Here is a 14,918-nt window from a genome sequence, read left to right as displayed (position 1 = left end):
TGCACCTCCAGTGAGGGAAACACTTTTACTGTGATAGATTCACTTTAAAATACATTTAATAGACCTAACATGGGGAAAACCATTTACCTTCTCTTCAAATTGCATAATGTTAAGGACAAACACTAAATTGCTTGATAAACACTTTTATAACAATACTCAGAATATGTTTTCTTAGAGCCAGAAAAAATTCAGAAGGTCATGTGATGTAAGAGGGAAAATACGTATATATATATATTTATGTACAGTCATTTACAATTGTACACTTTTGTACAAAAAAAATACAACACAAGAACTGGAGTTAAGAGAAAGGTGCCCCAGCAATGAAGGATGGTTTAGGCCCATTCTGAGAAGAGAATTTTACAGTCAAGAGATATTAATTGTGGCCCTGCTGTGTTGGGGCTGCACTGCTGCAGCAGCGAGGGCACCCCTATATTCAGAAACATATAAAAATGAAACCACAGTTTAGGTCCTATGTACTCTGTGCAACATCTGTTCAATCATGGGGACCCCTCTGGTTTTGGTACCCCACAAACCGGCCAAACAAAGCACATGGGCTCCAGCAACATGCACTCCAATAAATATTAGCAATTATTATTTACAAAAAAAACAATACATTCTTTTTTGTAATGGAATCAGTGGTGCCCGCAGCTTGTACTTTGTGCACAATCCGGAAACTTAACACTGGGAGTCTTTATAGGAGGTAGATAATGCAGTCTCTAACGAGATCTCTTATTAATACCTACAGAGCATCAGGAAATCTTTGACTTGAACCATGATCCATTTTGGGAGATTGGGGACATCACAAGTAGGAAACAAGAATATTTTGTTCATTAAAAAACAGGCAGTAAGTTCTGCTTAGAAATCCATTCTATTCCACATTCGCAGTCTTTTCGGATGGGTGATGAGCAACCACAAAAAAAAAAACAGCCCCCAGAATTCTTCCTCAAAAATAAACATCCCGTTTATATGAAAACCATCTGGGTAAAAGCATAGAATATAGTGCAATAAGAAAATGCCATCATTATAGATTTATTGGTCCAGCTTGAGGAATATGCTGCAAAAAGGCAGCACTAGATACTGGCAGCTTCATTGTCCCGATACTGAAGTTTAATACCCCTTATTCCAGGTCTTGCAGATTTATTGTACTTCCTGTAAACTGAGAATTATCTGAAGCCACGTCCTCCTCTGTTGAAGTGTGAGGCTCCTGAAACGAAGGGACAAAAGCAGTGTGTGAAGGACACAAGCAATAAAGAATGGATGCGTTTGGGTTTCAGAACTGAAAGGAGGAACAGCTATGGGCGCTAAGTAGGCATACCTGCAGTATATGTACTGGCAGATCAACAGTGAGCTGGGCATGTGATGCTGGAGACTGAGCGTTCAGCTGGAAAGGCAGGTCTCCATCTCCTGGAGGATCATCCTGAAAGCAGTAAAGCAGCAGTACAGTGAGAACAAAGAAACCAACTATGCCAGGGGTGTCTGATGGTTTATTTCTTATATAGATTATTTATTATATAATGTCATTCTAACAAAGGGAACTGCAATTGTCCTACAAGCTACACAAGACTAAACACCATAAAAGGCTTCATGATTCAATTATCTCTGGGCAGCGCTGTGCAGTGTAACAATGAAAAACAATCTCCATCTACTGTAAGCATTTGAGGATGTGTGTAAGAACAGTGACATTCCTGCTCTAGGTAATAAAGGCCAAGGGACAATCTACAGCAGGGATCCCCAACTTTTTTAATTGTGAGCCACACACAGATGTAAAAAGTGTTGGTGAGCCACACAAGCATGAAGAAAGTATCTTGAGAATTTAAAATAAGGACCGTGATTGGCTATTTGGAAGCGAAGTGAACTGCTGGCCTGCAGGAGACTCTGCTTGGATTATAGTCTTTGTGCTTCCAAAACTTGCCCCAAGCCAGAAAGAGAAATATTGGCACCTACTTTGAGGCCACTGGGTACAAGATAAGCAGGTGGCGGGGGTGAGCAACATGTTACTCATGAGCCACTGCTTGGGGATCACTGGTCTATAGCAAAGCCCAAAGCTTTGTCAATGCCATTTACCTGTAGAAGCTGAATCTGCACATACTGGGCCCCAGTAGCAGGGTCTCGTAGCGTCAGTCCGCCATTAGACATAACTGCGTTGCTTCCAAATCTGCTGCCACTGGAGGATGCCACTGGGCTCTGCTTTGCACTTTTGCTCTTCCTCTGTGTAGGTGAAGTCCCTTTATTTAACAAATCCAAATAGAATATGCAGCAGTCAGAACAATTATTATTATTAACATTTATTTATAAAGCGCCAACATATCCCGCAGCGCTGTACAATAAGTGGGTTTCATACGTTGGACATACAGAGTAACATATAAGCCAATCAATAACTGATACAAGAGGTGAAGAACAATCATTCTTTTACGAAAATTATTTCAGTTGCGTAACAAATCTGTACAATTTATTGGGCTTATTTGTTCACCAGGAAAATGGGCGTTTCATTTTTATAACACAACTATCATAGGCATTCAAGCTACTCAGTATTACAATCTCTCAGCCACTTTAATTCTCCACCCCTTTACAAGGTTTTCCCTTACTGCCCCACAAAGGAAGCACCACTGGTTACACATAATGAGCATTTCCTACCTGCACCGGCAGAACCCCCCTTCTTTTTGCTCTTGGCTAGTTGAATGGCTCTGTAATCTGTTCTCGCTGAACCGCCACTCTCCTGTTTAAAAGAATTACATTTCCAATATTAATCCTCAGAATAACAAGGCTTTTCAATGCTTTTAACACCAAATACAACATATAGCTACTTACCAAACTGGAGCTCCCAGCTGTCAAACTGTAATCCATCTCTTTCTGTGCACTATAACTACCAGTGGGGTTGGAGAATGCAAACTGTGTTACAACTTTACTTCCTTCCTGTTCTCCCACAACCTCAGGGTTTGGAATCAAACTCCTGTCCGTTTTTGGTGGGGTCAGCAATTCTGGCACGGAACTGCTAGCTCCAAGGCTCACTGAGGGCGTTAAAGTGGAGTCAATGGTCAGACTATTACTGGATGTCAGACCTTGAATATCCTGGCTTGAACCTCTCATGGATAAAGATGCCAGGGAACCCAAAGCTTCTGCATTCACTGTCTGCACATCATCTAACTGTAAGGTGCCCTGCTGAAGGATCGAGGCAGCAGCTCCCAGCAGCAGAGAGCTTTCCAAGCTTTGTTGCGTTTCACTGTTAGACACCAACACCAAAGGGTCCACCGGATGCACCAGAGAACTGTTGTTCACAGAAAGGTTCCCTCCCAGCGTGGAACCCACCGATGAAACATCAATAGTTAGTATTCCAGAGTTGACAAGTGTCAGATCAGCGGAGATCCCTGGGCCATTAGAAGACACGTTGGTGAAAAGAGATGAAAGGTCCAAGTTACTGAGGTCATTCTGGCCTAAGCTTGTGAGTTCACTGCTTGGGGTGAGAGAGCTGCTTGCTTCCAGCTGGGTGAGAAGATCTATAAAACAAGAACAAAATGAGTATAAAGTCAGCGGTATTCATGCACAGGTTACCACTCAAAGCGGATTTCAGTAAGATTGTGTCTTTACACCCGGCCACTATCAAACCATAAAGAAGATATAACTGTGCTATCTACAAGAATTTCTAAGTTTATATGTTTTAGTGTCAATTTGCCAATTAGATTTACATAGTGGGAATACCATGATGACTTAAAGGGACAGAATACATCTACAAACACCTTTGCTAAAAATGAGCACATTAAATAGGAATAGAGTTGAATGTACATTCTTCCCTTTTTAATTCATATTTTCCAGCTATGTTTAAAATCACCTCTACGTTCCTAGAGCTCCGTATTTGCCTTTAAACAAACCCCTTCTTAATCTAAGAAGCAGCCTTTGAACAGCTCATAATCTGGAGCTTCTCAGTGGACTGGTAATTAGTTCCTTGGAACCAGAAGTGCAGAAGTACTTAAGTGAAATCAGCTTTAGTGTCAGAAATAACAGAAACCATTGAGATTTCTTAATTAAAACAATAGGCAAAAGTATGTTCAGCACAAGCCCTTTTCATTCAATGCAGTGTACACTGTCCCTTTAACTTGGGCACCCCTCAGCAAAGCATAATTTGAGCAAGCTGAACAAAATTGCACTGTTCTACAGTCCAGTCGGCAGGCTAGAAAATCAACATCCAAATTAATATCTATTCTTTCCATTCACCTGGGCTGAAGTTGTGCTGTTTCACCATGTGGGATTTCATGCTCTGCTTGGATGTAAACATCTTGTTGCAGCTGGGCACAAGGCAGCGAGTTTTTGATGTTTCCACATCTTGGAGGTGCTTTTTGGAGTGGATGTACAAACTGCTACGCGCAGAGAACTTGGCTCCACAGCCTGCGACAGAAGTGGGGAAAATAACATTTCAGTTACGGATTTTAGGTGGTCTGTAGTTTCCAGCAAAGTGGCATAAAAAAAAAAAGGAAATAATTGTGGGTTACAGTGACACTAATGCCCCATTTCAATGTTAGTTATCCCACTGACCCACCAACACTTCATGGCAAATCAGAGCTAACAACTGCAACTGGCATTAGGGAACAACTGGAAGTGGATCACACCAACATTTTATTTTTGGTCCTTGGCTGATGGGATTTTCTAACCTGCCAGTAGATATTAGTCAAAGTATTGCCACCTTAAGGTTTTGCTGCCTCCTTTAACAACACTAGGTTCAAATATTTAGGGTGAGGGGGGGGGGAAAAAAATCAGAGAAACTGATTACCATCAATGGGACACTCAAATGGCTTTGTCCCCAAGTGCGTTATGCTGTGACCTTTCAAATGCTCTGCTCTTGTGAAGGATTTCCCACAGCCTTCCACAGGACAAGGGTATCTCCGGTCATCTTCATGTTTCCTGGCAGGGGCAAGAATAAAAGATTGTTTAAAAATTGTGCAGCCTAATTATATCTTATATTATGGTGACAAAATGTATCCCAGATCTTGAAGAATATTGCGATATATGGACAAACAATATCTGTTTTGCTTAAAGGGGAGGGCATTGCTTGGAAGCTTAATGCACAGAATGTCTTAATGCCCTATATATATATATATATATATATATATATATATATATATATATATATATATATATATATATATATATATATAGATAATGGGTGCAGACAACCTTTTGTTTCTGTCTGTATGTATTTGTGGTCACAGCCTCACTGCACCCCCGCCTAATGGTTTAAAACATAGTGATGAGCACAACTTTCCCTTTTTTGCTATAGTTTATACAGGAGCAGTGCTCTATGTTGTAGCCCCCACCCTTCCCAGTTACAGTCAGGTGATCCCAGTGGAGCCAAGAAAAAATTCTTAATGAATCGGATGAAGGTAAGTGTAGGACTGGCCAGACCAGGGATGACTAACGTAGTTGGCCAGCTTGAATATATTGCAATATATGGATAAATAACCCCTAGTTTGTTTAAAGGGGAGGGCATTGCTTGGCAGCTTAATGCACAGAATGTCTTAATGCCCTATATATATTGATAATGGGTGAGTGCAAAAGGGCCTCTTGTTGCAGTTTCTTTAAGGTTTGCAAGTGTAAAAATGTATCTCAGTAGTAAGAGTGGGGGAAGTAAGTCATTGTATTACAGCCAGGAGGTGACCACAAGACTTCTGTTTAACCCTTTCTCTTCGCATTCTGGACCATTCTGAAAAAATGTAAACAGTCTAAACTCACACTTCCATAAAATGCCTTATTCCTCATCCTTTTATATGTATATAATGCAGACATATTCCAAATAGTCCCTGTGTGCCACTGTGGTAAGGTATTTAATGATTACTGAAAAATGCTCCAGGATAAAGTTTCATATAGAAAGTAAATACCTTTTGTGTCTTAACAACTTGGACATGCTTGTGAATGACCAACCGCAGCCATCAAAGTCACAAATAAAAGGCCGTTCACCTATAAAATAAAATACATGGTCACAAACATCTGTTTATAAATAGTGACACCGATGATTTGCACAGAGTTAAGTAATACAAGAAAATTTACAAAATGATAGCAGCAGTATATGTATTACATAAGTACATAGCAAGTCACAAAATGTACACATATGGACACTTCCCTGACCAATACACATAGCAGCCAATTAGATATTTGCTTTTGTTCTCTACCTTGTAGGTGACCGTTCAAATCTATTTGTTGGATGGACGACACTGTATGATGGTGCCCTATTTTTAATGTTTGTTGTTGATAACATAGGACATACTCAAACTGGTACGGAATACAGTTACTCCAATGAAGGACAACTCAGCGCAAATTTAGCAAAAGAAAAACACTTCTCTATATTTCAGCAGAAGGGCTGATTATTGACTATTCCACTGTTCAGCAACCACAACTTTTCCCACTAGCCTATTGACCCTTCCTTGTTGTAGGCCAGCCCATGGCAAGCTACATGGAGTTCACAAGATCATTTTCATACCATCATAATAAATATCTTGGATCAGTGGTCCCCAGCCAGTTCACACCTCACAAGCATGTTAAACATGATATACACACCCCTATTTGCTGTCTATTCTAGTGGTCTCAAGGCTGGTCCTGGCTGCAGGTCACCATTCAACATGGGGCTACCAAATAGCTAATCAAAGTTCTTCTTTGGCAACTTTTTCATATTTGTTGGTTGAAAGACTGAGGACCCCTGCCTACAGCACACATTGAGAGCTGACCTGTATGACTGCGCAAGTGGATCTTCAGCCTACACGCTTTATCATATTGCTTGTTGCATCCTGGGAAAGAGCAGATGAACTGTTCTTGCTCCCGAACATGAGCTCTATGGTGCGAGAAAAGGGCGGTGACTGTAATGAAGGTTTTGTCGCAGCCTGTAAAAACAACAGAAAATAAATCTCAAGTTAATATCAACATACAGCATTAGGAGTAGCCTGCAATAAAGAACCACTGCTGCCGTGAGCCCGATAAACAAGACATATCGTAACAGCCTATTGCTTGAATTAAAGGGGATCTGTCACCTTAAGAAATCATTTTTGGTTCCTTTATTATTTTGGAATGCACAATTAGAGCATACAGGCAAGAGGTGGGGCAGGCAATATATGACTGACAGCTCAGATTTTTTAAGAGAGTTTATAGAAGGTATAGATGTTTTAATTAAAAAAAAGATTTTTTTATCTTTTTTTTTAATTAAAACATCTATACCTTCTATATCGTTGATGCGGTCCCTGATCTGGTCGGATCGGGGACCGCATCAACGAGCCGATGCGGTCCCCGATCCGACTGCCCCATTGCCACCCACATAATCCGATCGTTTGGCCCCAGGGCCAAACGATCGGATTATTTTATTTTTTTTACCTAAATGCTCCCCGATATCACCCACCCGTAGGTGGGGATATCGGGGGAAGATCCGCTCGCTTGGCGACATCGCCAAGCGAGCGGATCTGCTCGTGTATGGCCACCTTTAAAGCTGGCCAAACACAAGCCAATTCAGTAGCTTATCTGCCTGTGTATGGGCCGTGTCTGACAGCCTATCTGATAGATATCTGGTGAAAGTTGGGCAGATATTTATTAGACAGGTTTAAAAATCCTGTTGGGACAAGGACTGCATCAACCCACTTTGCCGTCCCCTTGACCAAACAATCAGTTTAACCCAATATCACCTACCCTCAACGTAGGCATATCTGTTAAACATCTGCATGTTTGGCAATTTTTCCATGTACAGTTACTTTAACTAAAGGTGCCCATACACCTTCAGATCTGCTCGCTTGGCGATCTTCTCCCGATATCCCCCACCTAAAGGTGGGCGATATCGGGAGAATCCAGGCTAATTCGGTCATTTGGCCCTGGGGCCAAACGATCGAATTATAGCGACGGGTATAGGCAAAGCCGGTTCGGGGACCGCATCAACAAGCCGATGCAGTCCCCGATCCAACTAGATTTTTTAACCTGCCCGATCGATATCTGCCCGATTTCAGGCCAGATATTGGTCGGGCAGGCCTGTCGGTAGTGCCCATACATGGACAATTAGCTGCCAAATCAGTCTAAGGGACCGATATCGGCAGCTAGAATCAGCCCTGTGTATGGGCACCTTAACAGTAGGGCCAACATTTGCACAGAAAACAACAACTAAGCTGTTTAGAATACAATGCTTTTAGCTCACAAGTGGAGAAAACAGGGGATTAGATGTTGTTCATGGTTCTTTATATTTTTATAAGATGAAAACCCTCTAATATTTTCTAAGACTGTTGCTGTCAAGAAAAAGATGGAGATGCTATCCCAAAAACAAAATGTTGCCTAATAATAAATACACATTTATTTTTCAATGGAGTTTTTTGTAGAAGTGTTATGTGTCTGGCCCTTTCTGCACCGCTGGTTCTCTCTCCTAAAGCAGTGAAACAGGTCAGCTGGCTACTGCTACATGGTTTCAGAAGTCATAACCACCAGGGCAGAGAATAGTTTGACAGCAGCTATATTTACAAATAATGCTGAAACTATGCAACATTCCCATCTAAGTTTATTTTTGCACAGAAACACACCAGGGAATTCGCACTTGTAGGGTCTCTCGGGCTCAAAGTGCATCCTGCGGTGGCCACTGAGCTTGGTGGCGGTGGGGAAGGACTCGCCGCACGTGTCGCAGCGAAACAGATTCTCCTGTTCGTGGGCCTTCAGGTGGGCCTTGAGGTTGTAGACGGTGGTGAAGCTCTTGCCGCAGCCGGGCACGTCGCAAGAGAAGGGGCGCTGCTTGTCGTGGGACTGCAAGTGGCGCTTCAGTTTGTACAGGGTGGTGAAGGACCAGCCGCAGTTGGCCACGGTGCATTTGAAGGGGCGCTGGCCCTCGGTGTGGCTCAGCAAATGGACCTTCAGCTGCTGCTTCCGGTCAAAGGCCTTGGCACAGCCTGGCTCTGGGCAGCGGAATACCAGCAGCACCCCCTTCCTGGCAAGGTCCAGGGCCTCCCCCAAATTCACCTGCAGCTCCCCAATCTCCCCAACCAGGAAGCCGGCTACTTGCTCATCCATACTGTCCCTCAGAACCAAATCCACATCCTCCAGGTCCTCAGGGAAGCGCTGTGCGGCCCCACTGCTGCTGGCAGCCTCCAGCTCCGAGGCCCAGGCCGGCTGCGCTTGGATATCAGACACCTGGTTACTGACTGGGGGCTCCGCAGGCTCAACGCTCTCCGACCCCCGACCCCCCAGGGTCAGGACTCCATTCTCCAGCCGTACAGTCACGTACCCCGGCAACCCCAGCTCTGAGGAGGAGGAAGGGCTAGGCCGCACCAGATCGTGCTCCCCAGTGACTGCCGGGGCCGCCGCTTCCTCGCTGAGGTTAAGCACCATGTACACTGGCGGCCCATCTTCCGCCTCATTAACGAGTCCGGGCTGCTTCTCTTCCTCATCAGGGCTCTCATCCAGTGACTCCTTAGTTTCCTCCTGTGCGGGGATCCCTGGGCCGCCATCTTGCTGTGGCTGATCCGCCGGCCCCTGGATTTCCATCTTGGAATCCCTGTAGCATGTAGTCCGTGCGGAAGAACACAAAAGAGCAAGCGATGCGCTTTACTCGGCTGACAGCATCGCAACGTGTATCCATCCGCCCCTATTTAGTTACTTGGCGACGCTCATCTAGTTCCGTATGATCTTTGGGTCCTTCTCTGCTTATAAGTAACAAGTCCCAAGTTCCGGTACTGACAGTCTAGTATGTTAGAAAGAGAGTGACAGTCTAGTTAGTGACAGTCTAGTATGTTAGAGAGAGAGTGACAGTCTAGTATGTTAGAAAGAAAGTGACAGTCTAGTTAGTGACAGTCTAGTATGTTAGAAAGAGAGTGACAGTCTAGTATGTTAGAAAGAGAGTGACAGTCTAGTTAGTGACAGTCTAGTATGTTAGAAAGAGAGTGACAGTCTAGTATGTTAGAGAGTGACAGTCTAGTTAGTGACAGTCTAGTATGTTAGAAAGAGAGTGACAGTCTAGTTAGTGACAGTCTAGTATGTTAGAGAGTGACAGTCTAGTATGTTAGAAAGAGAGGGACAGTCTAATTAGTGACAGTCTAGTATGTTAGAAAGAGAGTGACAGTCTAATTAGTGACAGTCTAGTATGTTAGAAAGAGAGGGACAGTCTAATTAGTGACAGTCTAGTATGTTAGAAAGAGAGTGACAGTCTAATTAGTGACAGTCTAGTATGTTAGAAAGAGAGTGACAGTCTAATTAGTGACAGTCTAGTATGTTAGAAAGAGAGTGACAGTCTAGTCTAGACCCTTGTTACGCCCAATGGCATCCTTATATTTTCATAGGGTACAGTATAATGAAGAATGAGGTGTTTTCCTTGTCTCTTCAGACATACTATGGAATACCTAAAGAAGCCCCTAAAGTCTGTGTGGCTCCTGTGGCAGTCAGCCCATAAAACATATGTGGCTCTGTTTAGCCTAACAAGAAGTAACTGCATTCCTCTATTTTTTAGAGGCAGCCTGCACCTTCTCCTCCCCTCAGCAACGCTCCCCAACCTGGATCTCCCAGTAGACTGGTTCCTCTGGTGCCTCTAGTCTTCCAGCGTGTCTGAAGATGGAGCTGCAGCCTGCATACCCCAGGTCATCACACACTTATTACAAATACGAGAAACTAAATGGCCAATCATAGCCCTTTCATTCTCCAGCCATAAAGTCACAGTCATTCTCCATCATGCTTTTAATATGGGCAACCCAATTGGCCAGAAAGACAGTCATTAGGGGATCAGTTCAGGGAACAGCTGGATCTTAATTTGAGGGGCTTGCAGAACACATTCTTATAAATGAGGCATTCATATATATGGCTAAAAGTGGCAGGATAGTGTTGGACACATGTAATTGTTGTTAATAGCTACCACCTCATTTTTATTACCACCATTCATTTTATGCAGAATATTAAGAAGTGGAATGTTTTAATAACTTTCATTGATTTTCTCCAGCACAAGCATCAGAGGGCGCTAGAGCTCTGTAGCAGTTCTAAAGCTCTCAACAGTGAGAGTCCACAGCACGCCCAAACCTACATTCTCATGTGTTTACATATATTTAAAAACACACCCAAACCACACCTAGAATAAAATGACATGATGTTCGTTTTACAACTCAAAAACCAATAAAATCAGGGTGTGTGTAATATGGAATAAAATGTACATTACAACTAGCCAGTAACTGTATTTCCCAGTTTAAAAAAAGCCACTATATAAGACAAATATAGTTATAGCAGCACGGTGGTTATTGTGTAATTAAGTAAATACATATAATAACATAGGTGCTAAATTATAACAGTGCAGTTACCAGTTGCAACTAGTTTTGATCAGTGTAGCTCAAGCTAGAAAATGAAAAGCAGAGATATCATTGGCTGCTATGGGGAACCCTCTAGTTTTCCTGGAATATAAAATGTTTGCATGCTTAAAATTTGTACCTCAAATATAATTATGGAAACTCAAGGGAACAGCTAAGGACAGCCTCAGCTATGAACGCAGAAAAAAAAGGACAGACCTTCCATGCATTGACGCAATTCAAGGTACTTGCATCCATATCTAATCCTTTCATTTCCAAATAAGTGCACTGCCTTGCCTCCTCTTACAAATCACGAGTAAGTGCATTTACTTATGCTGGGGAACCCTGGAACTACTGTCATTCAGTGGTAGCGGTAGCACCAGGGTTCCACAGTGTGCAGAAGCGCACATTCATTTTAGGGAGGCAAGTATATATTTATTTTATTGAAACCGGGCTAATTTTTTTTCTGGAGAGAGCATTGACTGCCCTAAGAGAAATTTGTGATAGAAATACCTGCAAGCATGTGAAATGGTCTGTGCTTATATAAGTAGACATGATCCCCAGGTAAGCTACTCTGGAACAACAGTTATGGGAACAGATAATTGACTGGATATCTGGATGCCAGAAGAAAAAAAATTAAAATATCCACATTGTAGATCTCTTCCAGTTGATTAAAATGAGGGGTCATCTCTGTGGAATATTTCTATCAAAAGTTATATCAGATGAAATGTGTGCTGCCCCTGATCTTACACAACATAGGGTATAGTTATTGAAGTTCTCCACCAGCAAATCTAAAAATATGGGATTGGTGATGGCAGTGAGGTAACACTTAAAATTGGCCATATTGTACATTGCCAGAGCTGCTTCTTTGGTGAGGTTGCCAAATAAGTGGATCTGTACCCAAGTGCTGGGCTAAATTGGGCTAATTCAATGGTAGGCTCATGGACATACACTGGGGTCTACAGAAGCCCGTCAGATGAATCTGCATCAATGCACCAATGGGGTCCTCATCTGATGGCATTTTTTTTTTTTGCTCAATGCGTTGTCTTTTATTAAGCAGTTTAGCAAGGTACATACATACATACAGTGAATATTGTACAGTGGTATGAGTAAGCTTATAGTGGTACAAATTACATACATTTGCATTATTTCCATGGGGGGTTTTGCACTTTTGGAGGTCTCCCCTTTTGGGGTCAGAGTTAGCCTGCTTTAGGTTAGGGTGTGTGGGTCAAGATACATGGGGGGCTAGTTATTGTTAGGTACCATCTGCCCAGTGACGCCAGATTTGTAGGAATTTTAGCATCTGACCTTTTTTGTACAGTATAGTTCTTTCAAGCGATGCCAAGTCCTCCATTGCTTTTCTCCATTCTTGAATAGAGGGAGGTTCAGTGTCTTTCCAGTGTAGGGTTAATATCCTTTTGGCCTGGAACAGTGCCTTTGTAATAAATATTTTTGTATGTAGGTCTAGGGAGGCATTGAGGTCGAGTGCCAGGAGACATTTTCTAGCGTCACCGGGGCCCCATTCTGGAATTTTATCCATTAACCAGTCACATACCCCGTCCCAGTAAGTTTTAAGGTGTGTGCATCCCCATAGTGTGTGTACCAGTGTGGCTATTTCGGTTTTGCATCTAGGGCAATAAGGAGAGCTTAGTACCTTCATTACATGCAATCTTTGAACTGTGTAGTAGGCCCTATGTATTGTATAGAGTTGTAGTAGCTTGTGCCTTTGGGAGAATGATACTTTCTTTGGGGTATCCAGTACCCAGTCCCATTGGTCATCCGAGATTGTCCCTAGCTCATCTGATGGCATTTTTACACCTGCCCAGTTGACATTTGGCTGGTAGGCCATTAAGCTTCCAACTGAGTCTGGTGAGACTTTTATTGGCCTGTGTTTGGCCAACTTTAGACTGTTTCAAGCATTATTAGGAAAGACTTCAGTTGCCATCAGTTTGTAAGGCTGTTTCACCAAGAAGCAATGATCTTCTCCATCTCAAGTATTGGGGGTTCCTCCTTTGGTCTTTGCGCATAAGAAGTAGAGTGAAAAGTCAAACTATAACAAAAAAGTCGGCTTCTTTGCTCAACTGCGCATGCGCGGGCAGTGTTGGACTGGCCCACCAGGATACCAGAAAAACTCCCAGTGGGCCAGGTGTCAGTGGGCCCTCCTGCTCCTGACGATTTGGCCTGTTTCATGGTCATTCCCTATTTCAGAATGGGAAGGAAGAGGAGAAATAGATGGAAGAATAGATGCTAACATGTAAATAAAAGAGACTAGAAGAATAAAGAGGTTGGGTGAGGAAAAATAGTTTGGAAAGCAGGCCTAGGGTTTAAGGTTTTCTGGTGGACCCCTGTGTGCTGTGCGCAGGCTCTGGCATTGCTGCAAAAGAAGAAGGAAGGAAGAGGATCGCTTGGCTGCACTTACCTCGGGCTAGTGCAGTTATCTCCTAACAGGAGCAATGGCCAAGGGTTTCAGGTGGGTGATTACAATCACTGGGGAGAGCCTAACATTTGACACCCCCTAGTGATTTAGCCTTTCCTTCTCCTTCAATGTGTCTAATAATAAAAGATAAAAACATAGGTGTGTATGTATCTTACTCAGCACATGAGTTGAATGGCCTGGAACTCTCACAGTGCCCAGCTGTGTACTCCCAAGGCTGCTTCTCCTGGTAACATCAGCAAAGGTCATTTGGATTTTCCTTTTAGCCAATAAATAGCTAAACTGGGTAATTAAATAAGCATCATTCCCATCCACAATATCTTAAATTTAATAAGCAACATTCTGCTTTATTTTCCCATGATGTGCTACACTGTGCTGTCTAACTTTTTCCATGTAATGAGCCAATTATCTCATGTCACATGCTCTCAGTCCAAAATGTATTCAAAAGGATATCCTACAAAAAGTCTTTAGAGCCATTTGAGAGGCCATGGGCTGTATCAGTTCCTCAGAGGGCCCCATATAGCCCGTAGTCTCCCGTTGAACAGTTCTAGGCTAGGATATTTTAGGTTGGTATAAAGTAATAAAAAGTAGCTTAGGATAAAAGTGTCTTGGTGCTCAGTGGGTGCTATCCTCTAACAGCACTTCATTCTATTCAATTAAAAGAAAAGGCAAAGCAAATAAGGTTTTTATTCACTGTCACCATGGCTGTATTTAGGTCCGGTGCCACCCTAAGCACTGGACCTAAAGGTGCCCCCAGGTTGCGGAGGTGCATGACATCACATTCTGGCCGCAATCGCCCCCAGGACCCTCACCTACCCCCCCCCAGCTTCCCTGCCTAATTTGCATAGATATCATCTGGTGGGTACCACATAGACACCCAAGGGCCACCCCCCTAAAGCTGTCACCCTAGGCAGAGGCCCTCAGGTGCCTCTCTATAAATACAGCTCTGACTGTCCTCAAAACACAGTAGGGGTGGTTTCCATTCCCATGGAAGGAAGTGCAAGAGCGTGGTCCTTAGTGCTTACTTACATACCAAGAACTGCAGCCCAGGGTTTAGTGCAGACAGCAGCGTAAGGGGCAACCGAGGCAATACTACCTGGATCCCTGCCAGCCTGCAGCCCCTGCATGGTCAAACCTCGCCCCCAGCTGGCATAGCTATCGCCATAGCTAATGATACTTTCTTCTCCTGCTTTACCATCTTATGCCAATTTTGCTCAGTGCTC

At 43.2% G+C, this 14,918-nt stretch overlaps 1 protein-coding gene across 2 annotated transcripts; it reads right to left on the bottom strand.

The window, feature by feature from the left end:
• Positions 1-127: 127 nt before the first annotated feature.
• zxdc (ZXD family zinc finger C) lies at positions 128-9,580 on the bottom strand. Of its 2 annotated transcripts, none has more exons than XM_031901170.1 (10): positions 8,529-9,580; positions 6,711-6,863; positions 5,868-5,946; positions 4,763-4,893; positions 4,210-4,380; positions 2,809-3,494; positions 2,635-2,719; positions 2,065-2,225; positions 1,316-1,417; positions 128-1,204 (listed from the first exon to the last, which is right to left on the bottom strand). In XM_031901170.1, the coding sequence occupies exons 1-10, from the start codon at positions 9,481-9,483 to the stop codon at positions 1,118-1,120; spliced, it is 2,610 nt and encodes an 869-aa protein (XP_031757030.1). In that variant the 5' UTR covers positions 9,484-9,580; the 3' UTR covers positions 128-1,117. The 2 variants fall into 2 exon arrangements, with proteins under 2 accessions (XP_031757030.1, XP_002938278.1); XM_002938232.5 differs by having other exon boundaries at positions 2,635-2,716; positions 8,529-9,579.
• Positions 9,581-14,918: the final 5,338 nt, after the last annotated feature.

This window comes from Xenopus tropicalis, chromosome 4, assembly GCF_000004195.4.
Source record: "Xenopus tropicalis strain Nigerian chromosome 4, UCB_Xtro_10.0, whole genome shotgun sequence".
Taxonomy (NCBI): domain Eukaryota; kingdom Metazoa; phylum Chordata; class Amphibia; order Anura; family Pipidae; genus Xenopus; species Xenopus tropicalis.
The sequence above is the reverse complement of the archived record's forward strand: the minus strand, read 5'-3'. Positions and strand labels throughout refer to the sequence as shown.